This window comes from Maylandia zebra, linkage group LG14, assembly GCF_041146795.1.
Source record: "Maylandia zebra isolate NMK-2024a linkage group LG14, Mzebra_GT3a, whole genome shotgun sequence".
Classification (NCBI taxonomy): Eukaryota; Metazoa; Chordata; class Actinopteri; order Cichliformes; family Cichlidae; genus Maylandia; species Maylandia zebra.
In genome coordinates, this window is record NC_135180.1 from 17191971 (window position 1) to 17202865 (window position 10895).

General features: G+C 43.0%; 1 protein-coding gene across 1 annotated transcript; it reads left to right on the plus strand.

Moving 5' to 3' along the window:
• Positions 1-4260: 4260 nt before the first annotated feature.
• srpra (SRP receptor subunit alpha) lies at positions 4261-10861 on the plus strand. Its single transcript, XM_004543931.5, has 15 exons — positions 4261-4378; positions 4497-4634; positions 4933-5016; positions 5136-5299; positions 6186-6346; positions 6436-6598; positions 6923-7073; positions 7189-7307; positions 7396-7508; positions 7588-7674; positions 8156-8328; positions 8420-8633; positions 8804-8967; positions 9314-9412; positions 9564-10861. Exons 2-15 carry the CDS (start codon positions 4512-4514, stop codon positions 9690-9692), a joined length of 1944 nt encoding a protein of 647 aa, XP_004543988.1. The 5' UTR covers positions 4261-4378; positions 4497-4511; the 3' UTR covers positions 9693-10861.
• The last annotated feature ends 34 nt before the right edge of the window (positions 10862-10895 follow it).

Genomic DNA, 10895 nt, shown 5'->3' on the forward strand with positions numbered 1-10895 from the left:
TATATATATATATATATATATATATTAGGGGTGCAACGATATTCGTATCGATATTGAACCGTTCGATACAGTGCTTTCGGTTCGGTACGCATATGTATGAACAATACAACATTTGTAATTTATTTTATCAACTTTCCTTCTGACGATGCTGTCTGTGTTGAGCGCTCAGTGAATCTGTGTTCGACTACTCCGCCTAGGCTGCACTGTCGAGCGCAGATCCACTGAGCACTCAACACAGACAGCATAGTCAGAAGGAAGAGCGCAGGGCAAGCTAGCGAGACAGAAGTTAAGCTCTACTTGCAACAGGCAAATTGAACCTCATTCAGATCTGGCGTTTGGAATTATTTTGGTTTTCATGTGACGTATGACCCTGAAGGTAAGCGAGTCATGGACTAAAGTAAAACAGTATGTTGGATGTGCCATGCAATGCTCAATTACATTGGTGTGAACTAGTGTGTTAGTGCAGTTAGCTCGTTAACGTGTTGGCCGTCTAGCCCCATGCACGGAGCGATCGGCGGTAGCTCCTTAACGGAGATTTGCCGTGTTGTGGCGTTAAGGTCATTTCAACGAGATTAACCTGAAAGCACTAGCGGGAACACAACGAATATGACTGCACATTTACGCCGACATCATCGTAGTGCAAAGACAAGTGGAAGCCGACAAAAAAAAAGCAAGCATGCTACTAACTTTAGCCGAGTCATTTAGACAGCTGTTAGCACATGATTCTCCTTATGCTGCTGAGAATATAGCCCAGAAGAAGCGGATAGTATAGCTTTTATTTTGGAAAGAGACATTTCTCTGTAATAAACTCTCTTTTCCAAAGATGAGTGATTCCTCAATCAGATACAGGGCTTGCAATATCGCTAGCCCGACGTCCCGGAGCTAGCGATTTTTTCAGTCGGGCTACCAAAATCTATCTCTGCCCTGCCCGTTGGGCTATTGTAGGAAGGAAAAATACATGTCAGTGCTTTTGCATTCTTTCAGAAATGTAGCTGGGTAATTATGTCATTGGCATCGGTGAGCCACTGTCAATATGTGACATATTGAAGTCGCGTTTGAATTTGCGCTTGTTTTTTTGCTTTCACTTTGCAATCGTGTGAACTGTGTATAGAGAGCGACAGCACTGATCTGTGAGTGATGATAATTTGTGCACCAATTCCTCTGACATCGTCTTATTAATCGTTAGCTTACTATGCAAACATGACAAGTGAAATCTCCCGCAGCAAGCTTAAACATGTGAGAGGTTGATCGTGCAGAGAATCGCTGAGCTTATGTGAGTGCATGTGTAAAAGCATTTCAGTTCTGCTGAGCCAAATAAGACAGGTCAGGGTGAAGAAGTGACAGCCAAAGAAAAGCTTACCACAAAACGGAGAAGTTATGATAAATCAGACTATAAGGCAAAAAGAAAGTGCAGCTTTATGGTTTCATGGACAAAAGAATTTCTGTGGCTGCAATATGACGAGCTAAATAACCAGGGCTGCACATAAGTGGTCCGCAGGTGCGCATTCGCTGTCAAAATAAAAAACACGCACAAGGGTTAGGGTTAAATTTAAAAACTGTACTTTTGAGTTAAAATATATATTTATAATTTTAATAAATGACAAATTAAAAAGGCATGAACATTTTTTTTGTATCGAAAAAATATCGAACCGTGACACCAAAGTATCGAACCGAACCGAACCGTGAATTTTGTGTATCGTTGCACCCCTAATATATATATATATATATATATATATATATATATAGAGAGAGAGAGAGAGAGAGAGAGAGAGAGAGACACATGCAGATGTCACAGCTTGTCACTCTTTTTCACCCTATAGGCAGGGATTAGACCAATTATACGGGGATCTCTGTCCAGAAGAGCGCAGTCCTAGGAACAGCTAAGATACTGCGCAGGACCCTCAAGCTCCCAGGCCTCTGATAGAGGACCTGAGCTTGAAGGGGGTGAGCAGGGAATTTTTATATGTATATATATATATATATATATATATATGCTTACAAGTACCTGGGGATCCCGCAGGCAAATGGGAACCATGAAGAGGCCGCTAGAAAGGCTGCAACCACCAAGTACCTGCAGAGGGTCAGGCAAGTCCTGAGGAGTCAGCTGAATGGTAAGAACAAGATCCGGGCCATCAACACGTACGCCCTGCCCGTGATCAGATACCCTGCTGGGGTAATAAGCTGGCCAAAGGAGGAGATAGAAACCACTGACATAAAGACAAGAAAGCTCCTTACCATGCATGGAGGGTTTCACCCCAAGTCCAGCACCCTGAGGCTGTACGATAAGCGGAAGGAAGGGGGCCGGGGACTGGTGAGTGTCAGCACCACAGTCCAGGATGAGACAACGAACATCCAAGAATACATTGGGAAGATGGCCCCAACTGACCGAGTGCTCAGTGAATACCTCAGGCAGCAGAAACCCAAGAAAGAGGAGGGAGACGAGGAACCATCATGGAAGGACAGGCCCCTGCACGGTATGTACCACCGGCAGATAGAGGAGGTGGCTGATATCCAGAAATCCTACCAGTGGCTGGACAAAGCTGGACTGAAAGACAGCACAGAGGCACTAATCATGGCAGCACAAGAACAAGCTCTGAGCACAAGATCCATAGAGGCTGGGGTCTATCACACCAGGCAAGACCCCAGGTGCAGGCTGTGTAAAGATGCCCCAGAGACAATCCAGCACATAACAGCAGGGTGCAAGATGCTAGCAGGCAAGGCATACATGGAACGCCATAACCAAGTGGCCGGCATAGTGTACAGGAACATCTGTGCTGAGTACAACCTGGAAGTCCCGAGGTCAAAATGGGAGATGCCCCCAAGGGTGGTGGAGAATGACCGAGCTAAGATCCTGTGGGACTTCCAGATACAGACGGACAAAATGGTGGTGGCTAACCAACCGGACATAGTGGTGGTAGACAAACAGAAGAAGGCGGCCGTAGTGATCGATGTAGCGGTTCCGAATGACAGCAATATCAGGAAGAAGGAACACGAGAAGCTGGAGAAATACCAAGGGCTCAGAGAAGAGCTCGAGAGGATGTGGAGGGTGAAGGTAACGGTGGTCCCCGTGGTAATCGGAGCACTAGGTGCAGTGACTCCCAAGCTAGGCGAGTGGCTCCAGCAGATCCCGGGAACAACATCGGAAATCTCTGTCCAGAAGAGCGCAGTCCTGGGAACAGCTAAGATACTGCGCAGGACCCTCAAGCTCCCAGGCCTCTGGTAGAGGACCCGAGCTTGAAGGATAAACCGCCCGCAGGGGCGTGCTGGGTGTATATGCTTGTTTTTATTACATTTTTAATAAATGGCAGGTTGGTTCATCTGCCTCCATTTCAGCTCTTACCTCCACTATCTCTGTATATGTCCAAACTACCTCAGCCTAGCTTTTTTTCACATTGTCTCCAAAGCTTCCAGCCTGAGCTGTTCCTCTGATGAACTCATTTCTAATCCTGTCCGCCCTGGTCACGCCCAATGAAAGTCTTAACATCAACTTTTTGTCAGTACCCCCATCTCCAAACCATACATCATAGCAGGTCTCACTTCCAATTTACAAACCTTTACTTTCCTCGCTTGCTGAAATCCTCTTGCCACAAATCTCCACTGACACTTGTCTCCACCCATTCCACATTTCCTGTACTTTTCTTGACCTCTCTTATGCACTGTCTGTTGTTTTAGATGGTTGACCCCAGGAATTAGAACTCATCTGCCTTCAGTACCTCTATTCCTACAGCTTCACAGTTACACTCGCCTCATTCTCATTCGGACATGTAATCTGTCTTGCTTCTACTGGCTTTCATTCCACTTTGCTCCAGAGAACATCCCCCCAGATACATAAGAGATGGGTGGATCGCTGGTATTATACCAGTGCTGTCGTTGGTATGGGATTGACGCTAGTGTTATGTTGTTTGTAACCTCTAAGTTTAGTATATAACCCACTTAATTGCTTTAGATAAATTATATTTTGGGAATGAAAAAATATATCTCAACGTGTCCTTTTTATTATTATTATTATTATTATGATAAAAATCACATTAATGAATAAATCATGTATTAATTTATTTATTAATGTATTTATTTAGTTATTTTTATAGCCTATAACACATTTAAACAACAGAAGTTGACCTAAAGAGACAGGCCCAATACAAATTATTTTTACAGGTAACTGGTAAAAATATTGGCATTGGTACTGGTAAAATAGACAGGAAAACACTACCGGTTCATTGAAATGAACACTGCGCAAGCGCAAACCTCAGCAAAAAAAAAAAAAATGCCGGAAGTCAACATCACTTCCTGATCGTGCCTCTGACGTGTCTAAAACAGTTTTTTCACTGGTAGTGGGTTTCACTCCTGGGGCATTTATTATCAGTTTAAGTATTATCCGGTAAGAGTTCGTGTTCTGAATGGCAGGCAGGAGCCGTTAAAACGACACTGTATTTTATAAACCCAGGGCTCTCTTTCGCTTTTATCCACATATCTGTCTGTGTTTTTATTTAAACCAGGTACGTGCTTAGAAGATGCTAGACTTCTTCACCATCTTCAGCAAAGGGGGGATAGTGTTGTGGTGTTTTCAGGGAGCCGGTGTCACTGAATCCTTCACGGGGCCGGTCAACGCTTTGATCCGCTCGGTGATCCTTCAGGTGAGCCTCACGGCTAGCTGCTTGTGGCTGTTGTCTTTTTATCCAGCTCTCTGTAACAAGGGGCCAGCTAATGCTAGCACTAGCGGGTAGCTCATGCTAGCACTAGCTTATGGCGTAGCGATCAACTAAATAAGCTTCTTCTGGGCTGTGTGCCCCCCCGCATACCACTCATTCATATATAAGTTTAATATTTCCTGTGCTATAGTGACGTAATTTAGGTGGTTGAAAACACACACAGCGATAGCTGCAGTAGCAAAAGCTCCCGTTTACATGCTGTTGATGTTCTTTTTTTTTTCAGGAGCGAAGTGGGAACAGTTCGTTTAGTCATGGGGGCTTGAGTCTTAAATACAAGCTCGACAACGAGTTTGAGTTGATTTTTGTGGTAAGTCGTTCATATAAGTATTGAATGAATTAAAAAAAAAATCAGGTGGGGATAGGTGTTTGTGTTTTATATGTGTTTATGATCATTACCTTTTTCTCGTTTCACCTGTGCATCTCTAGGTGGGTTTTCAAAAGATCCTGACGCTGACATATGTGGACAAGTTTATAAATGACGTCCAGCTTCGCTTTAGGGATCGCTATAAGAATGAGCTGGAGCAGAAGGGAGCTTTAAAGCTGCTCAACAACAGCTTTGAGTTTGAGAATGACTTCAAAGTGCTTCTCAGGTAAAGAAACAAAATAATTTCCATAATAAACACTTAGGTACCAAACAACACACAGGCCAATGTCTGTAGGTAGGCATGGAAATGTGCAAATAATGTTATTAGTAATATAAAGCCAATTCATTCATTGTCTTCCGGTAATCCAAATTCAGATTGTGGTGGCAGCAGGGTAAGCAGGGCATTCCAGATGTGATTCTTCCCAGCCACACTTTTCAGTTCTTGGGCGATTGCACAAGATATAAATCTCTCCAGCGGGTTCTGAGTCTACCTTAGAGTCTCCTTCCATGCCCAGAAAACCACCAAAGGGAGGCGCCCAGGCGAGATCCTAACCAGATGCCTGAATCATCTCAGCAGCTTTTAACATGCAGGAGCAGCAGCAGCTCTACTCTGAGACCCCTGCAGATGTCACAGCTTGTCACTCTTTTTCACCCTATAGGCAGGGATTATACTTTCCACAAGTCTGCTAGAGTTCGCTTGGGTCCCACTGACACAGTTTTCGTCATCAGATGGCTAACATGAGGGTCCACTTGGACGTTTGCGTACTTGCCCGCGTTACTGCTGAGGCTGCATCAAACTATCTGCCCAACTTGCACTCTATCTTTCCATCCCTCATAAATACTTGAACTCCTTTGCTTTATGTTTGGGAACATAAAGCCAATTCAAATTTTATTTTAGCAGCAATCAAACTCAAGTCTGTCTTGATAATGGCCAAAATATGTTTGTAAATATTTGTTTTACATGCCACATAAGAAATATGATCAAAAAGCTGTGAGATTTAATAGTTTTGTTGTATGTTTGTTTTATTAACTTAGAAAAAGTGAAAGATGCATCCCTGACAGTTTCTTTTTGTTATTACCTATGTTGACATATATTAATTGTTTATCAAAAGTGTGGCGGAGGAGAGCAGTAAAGCTCGAGGCCCTGCCGGGATGCGGACCTTTGAGCAATCTGGGAAATCTCAAAAAACTGTGAAGTCAATGATTGAGACAAAGGGTGGGGACAAAGGCAAGGAACAGGGTGGCAAGAAGAATAAAAATGCCAAAAAGGAGGGTAAGTGCTCTCTTTCGGTTATAAAAAGCAAACTCTAAATGGGTAAGGGTAACGTGATTTCAAACTCAGTTCACTCTAATCCTTTCCAGCTCCTGCAGCTCAGCCTGCCAAAGGGGATCAAGACAAGGCCTCAGCCTCTGGCCAGAAGATGGTGGAGAATGGTAACCAGAGCCTGACTGCTGAGGAGATCTTGCAAAAGAACAGAGAGGAATTCTTCCGTAAGCACAGGCCAGGAGCTTCTGAAAAACCCAGGTAAAGCAGCTGATACTTCCATGTAAAAGAGAGAGCAGGCCAAGAGCGATGTGTGTTTTAAAGACACATCTTGATGTCATTATCAATCTGTCCTGAATCCCAAGTTTATTATTTTTAATTGTTTCCTTATTATTTAAAATTCATTCATTTTTCTTTTCCCCAAAACTTATATTAAGTGTTACTTGTGTGTGTGACTGTCTGCTGTGTTGTGTTAGAGCCATGGTTTGATGATGATAATTGATTATTTTCTTTCCTCCTCGTGTGCAAAGCATGTTGAGACACTCATTTTTTATTTATTTTTTTATTCTGATCTCGTTCTCACAGTAAGTCGCCAAAGCCTCAGAAGCCAAAGGGGAAACAAAATCGTGTTTGGAACAATGGAGGCAGCAGCACCAGGGATCTGGACTACAGCGACAAGAATGGAAATGGTTCTCCAAATGGTGCCGAACAGAACCTGGAAGCACAATTTGATCCGGTATTTAGTGGTCTTTAATCTAACCACCTAGATCCCTAAGACATCTGCAGTTAGATTAATGTGATTAAAATAAGTGACGAGATGCCACATACTTAGTTCCTCGTTTGTTTTTCAGGAAATGCAGCCAGCCTCCATGAAGGGAGACTTGCTGTCTGTGGAATACGAGTCCAGTGATGAAGAGGAGATGGAGGAAGAGGATGAGGAAGTGGTCATCAGAGAAACAAGCAAGCCAAGGTATGAAATATTAGTTTTAGAGTATCAGGAATAACATTTTTAATGTTGTCTAAACTATAATTTGTGCATTTCTTTCTTTCGTTTTCAGTTCCAAAAAGGGTGGAGGTTTGTTTGGGATGCTGAAGGGCCTGGTGGGCTCCAAGAGTTTAACCCGGGAGGATATGGAACCAGTGTTGGAGAAGATGAAGGACCACCTGATCGGTATGAAGTCAGCTGCAGAAGGCATGATAGCCTGGTATTCGTTGTCTGGTATTCATTGTCCTCCTTTCTGATCACACAGCAAAGAATGTAGCAGCCGACATTGCCTCCCAGCTGTGTGACTCTGTAGCCAAAAAACTGGAGGGCAAAGTCATGGGCACATTCACCAGTAAGTACACATTATATACATAGCAAAGTGTTGATTTGTAATTTATAGTATGGTTTAAGGATCATGTTTATATTCCTTCTTCCTCTGAGTGCACCAGTCCGCATGCTGGGAAGAGTAATAAAATTACAGTAATCCATTTTAAACATGAAGTGTATGTCAGAGCCTCTCATACTGATAAGTAAAGTCAATTAACTGCAACTCTTGTTGTTAAAAAAATAACTCTGATGATATGAATGCTGTAACAGTATGACCCCCTTGACTTGATTCACATACTTGGCCTTAACTGGCAATTCCAACTTATTCATTTCTTTTATTCATTGTAATTATGAATTGTGGTACTATGTTACTTTATGGTGTAATTATATTAAATACACTACATCTGTAAATGATGTTGTGCACTAGCACATATGGGTAACTGTGTGTGTGTGTGTGTGTGTGTGTGTGTGTGTGTGTGTGTGTGTGTGTGTGTGTGTGTGTGTAGCTGTGGCCTCAACAGTAAAGCAGGCCCTGCAAGACTCACTGGTGCAGATCCTGCAACCCAAGCGAAGAGTGGATATTCTGAGAGATGTCATGGAAGCACAGAGCCAGCGAAGACCTTTTGTCATCACATTTTGTGGTGTCAATGGAGTGGGAAAGTCCACCAACCTGGCAAAGGTGAATTGACATTGAAATTTTTCTGCTTGTTGGTAATTTGAGTAATTTACCGTGTCCTTGTAAAGGTAAACTTTCCTTTCCCTTGGTCTAGATCTCCTTCTGGCTGATAGAGAATGGTTTCACTGTGCTGATCGCAGCCTGTGACACATTTCGTGCTGGTGCCGTGGAGCAACTCCGCACTCACCAGCGCCGCCTGAACTCTCTGCATCCCCCCGAGAAGCACGGTGGACGACCTGTAGTCCAGCTTTATGAGAAAGGTTACGGGAAGGATGCTGCTGGAATTGCTATGGAGGCCATTGCCTATGGTAAAAAAAAAACAAAAATCTACTGTGGCATTAGTAAGGGGTTGCTGGTTGATGCCACACAGCACAGTGTGTTGTACCTTAGCTGTAAAGAAGGGATGTGGCACTTTTAATATTAGCATTGCACCCATTTCAGTATCACTTGTTCACCTTTCCACTTTTGATCCCTGTAGCCCGCAACCAGGCGTTTGATGTGGTGCTGGTGGACACTGCTGGACGTATGCAGGACAACGCCCCCCTAATGACAGCGCTGGCCAAGCTTATAGCAGTCAACATGCCTGACCTAGTGCTGTTTGTTGGGGAGGCTCTGGTGGGCAACGAGGCAGTTGATCAGCTGGTAAGATCACTCAGAAAGTTGAAATATTTTTTTTGTACATATAAGATGTAATAATTAGTTCATTTTCAATTTGAAGTAATACAACAGTTAGTTCATATCTGTATGAGTCATGCGATCAGCTGCTAGAGCTTTCAGTCAGTGTCTAACGCTACTAAAAAAGAACTTGGTTAGGTTAAAAAAAAAAATTCTATGTATTCAATTGTCCAGCAGAGGGCAGTGCTATTGCATTAAGCTGCTGTTTTGTTACACCCCTGCCTCTAGACAGCATTAGGTTGGAGATTTACATGTGAACTCTTTCCTCAGCAGTTTGTACCTGAACAACTCTGCTTTTGCTTCATGTCCATAGGTGAAGTTTAATCAGGCTCTGGCAGACCACTCCATGTCTGACAAGCCTCGCCTCATTGATGGAATTGTTCTCACCAAGTTTGACACTATTGATGACAAGGTATTTTATTCTGATCACTTTACCATTGGGGCCATCTCATTTCTGTGATTTAGAGAATATTTGAATGCAGTTTGGTAATTAGTTTGCAGCTGCTTTCTGCCTTGTGAATAATTTGCATTATTTCTCATTCGTCATCCTTCCTTCTATACAGGTTGGTGCTGCCATCTCCATGACTTACATCACAGGCCAGCCTATTGTGTTTGTGGGCACGGGGCAGACCTACAATGACCTGCGCAGCCTCAACGCCCGTGCTGTGGTCAGCGCCCTGATGAAGGCTTAAGTTGGCCGCATGTTCTTCTGGTTTATTCATCATTGCAGAGAAGCCTTTGCCACACTGCCACAAGATGTTCCAGCCCCGCTATAGCCCACGTTTCCATGCTGCTGCCCTGCGCCCCCTGCTTTTGGAATCAAATGAATGAACTAAATGTCTCACGCAGGATGTTATTCTTCCAGTAAAAGGACAAGTGTGCATTTGAAAAGACAGAACGTGTTGCATCAAAGCCAGAGGAGCCTCCCTTTGTATTATTTTTAAACATTTGGGCCAAATTTAGAAAGTACCTCAGATCAGCTTGTGTTCCGAAACGGTGAAGTCTCATTCAAATGATATAATTGCTGACTGGACCTAGGCTGTGCTATCGGTTTACTGGTTTACACAGTAAAAGCTTGGAAAAGAAAAAAGCTCCCTACCTGGCATTTGTCAGTCAGATTTCTTTCATCTAAATGAGGTCGGGTAGTGCGTGTTTGCTGGATGTGACATTTCAGCAGCTGCCTGTGCCTGAGGAAAGGTTAGTGACCACAGTGCCTGTCTGTCTCCTGTCTTCTCAGTTAACACTTCAATAATGTGGATACTTACCCACTAATTTCATGGCTTTGCAGAAGAAGAAGAAGCAGCCCCACTAGTCTAGTGGGGAAGACAGTTTATGATTTACAATAGGGTGGGTGTGAATACCAGCACTTATCAGGTTAGATGTTTTTTTGTGTTCAACAAGAAGAAAATCACGGCATAGAAAAATCAAGGTCGACAGGGCAGTGCATCAAGATTTCCTGAGCAAATTAACAGTTATGATCTAAAAGTCATCTCCCAGAGTTCCTCACCTATATAACACACAGTTAATTCATTGCCATTACAACATGAAGACTTTGATTCCCCAGTTTATAGTGGATGAAAAGCAGAAATCCATTTGTAAGTTTAGGTTTTTCTTGTTCTTACAGGTGTCCATAGATGTCAGACTACACTTCTTAGTGGTCAATTAAAGTTCTGTGGCCCTTTGACTTATTTCCCCCTCTGATTCATTCATCATTTGTAAGAGAAAATTGAAGTTTTAAACATTTCGGCCCCCCTTTAAAATGTGGTAGTGCAATATGAGAACTATAAAGAAAATTTGAGATAATTTATGAGAATGTAAAAGTTTCTAAATAAAGCTGCTATATGCTATGACAGCCTCTAAAGTGGCGCTTGTTGTACTTTGTGTTGGAGATGCAT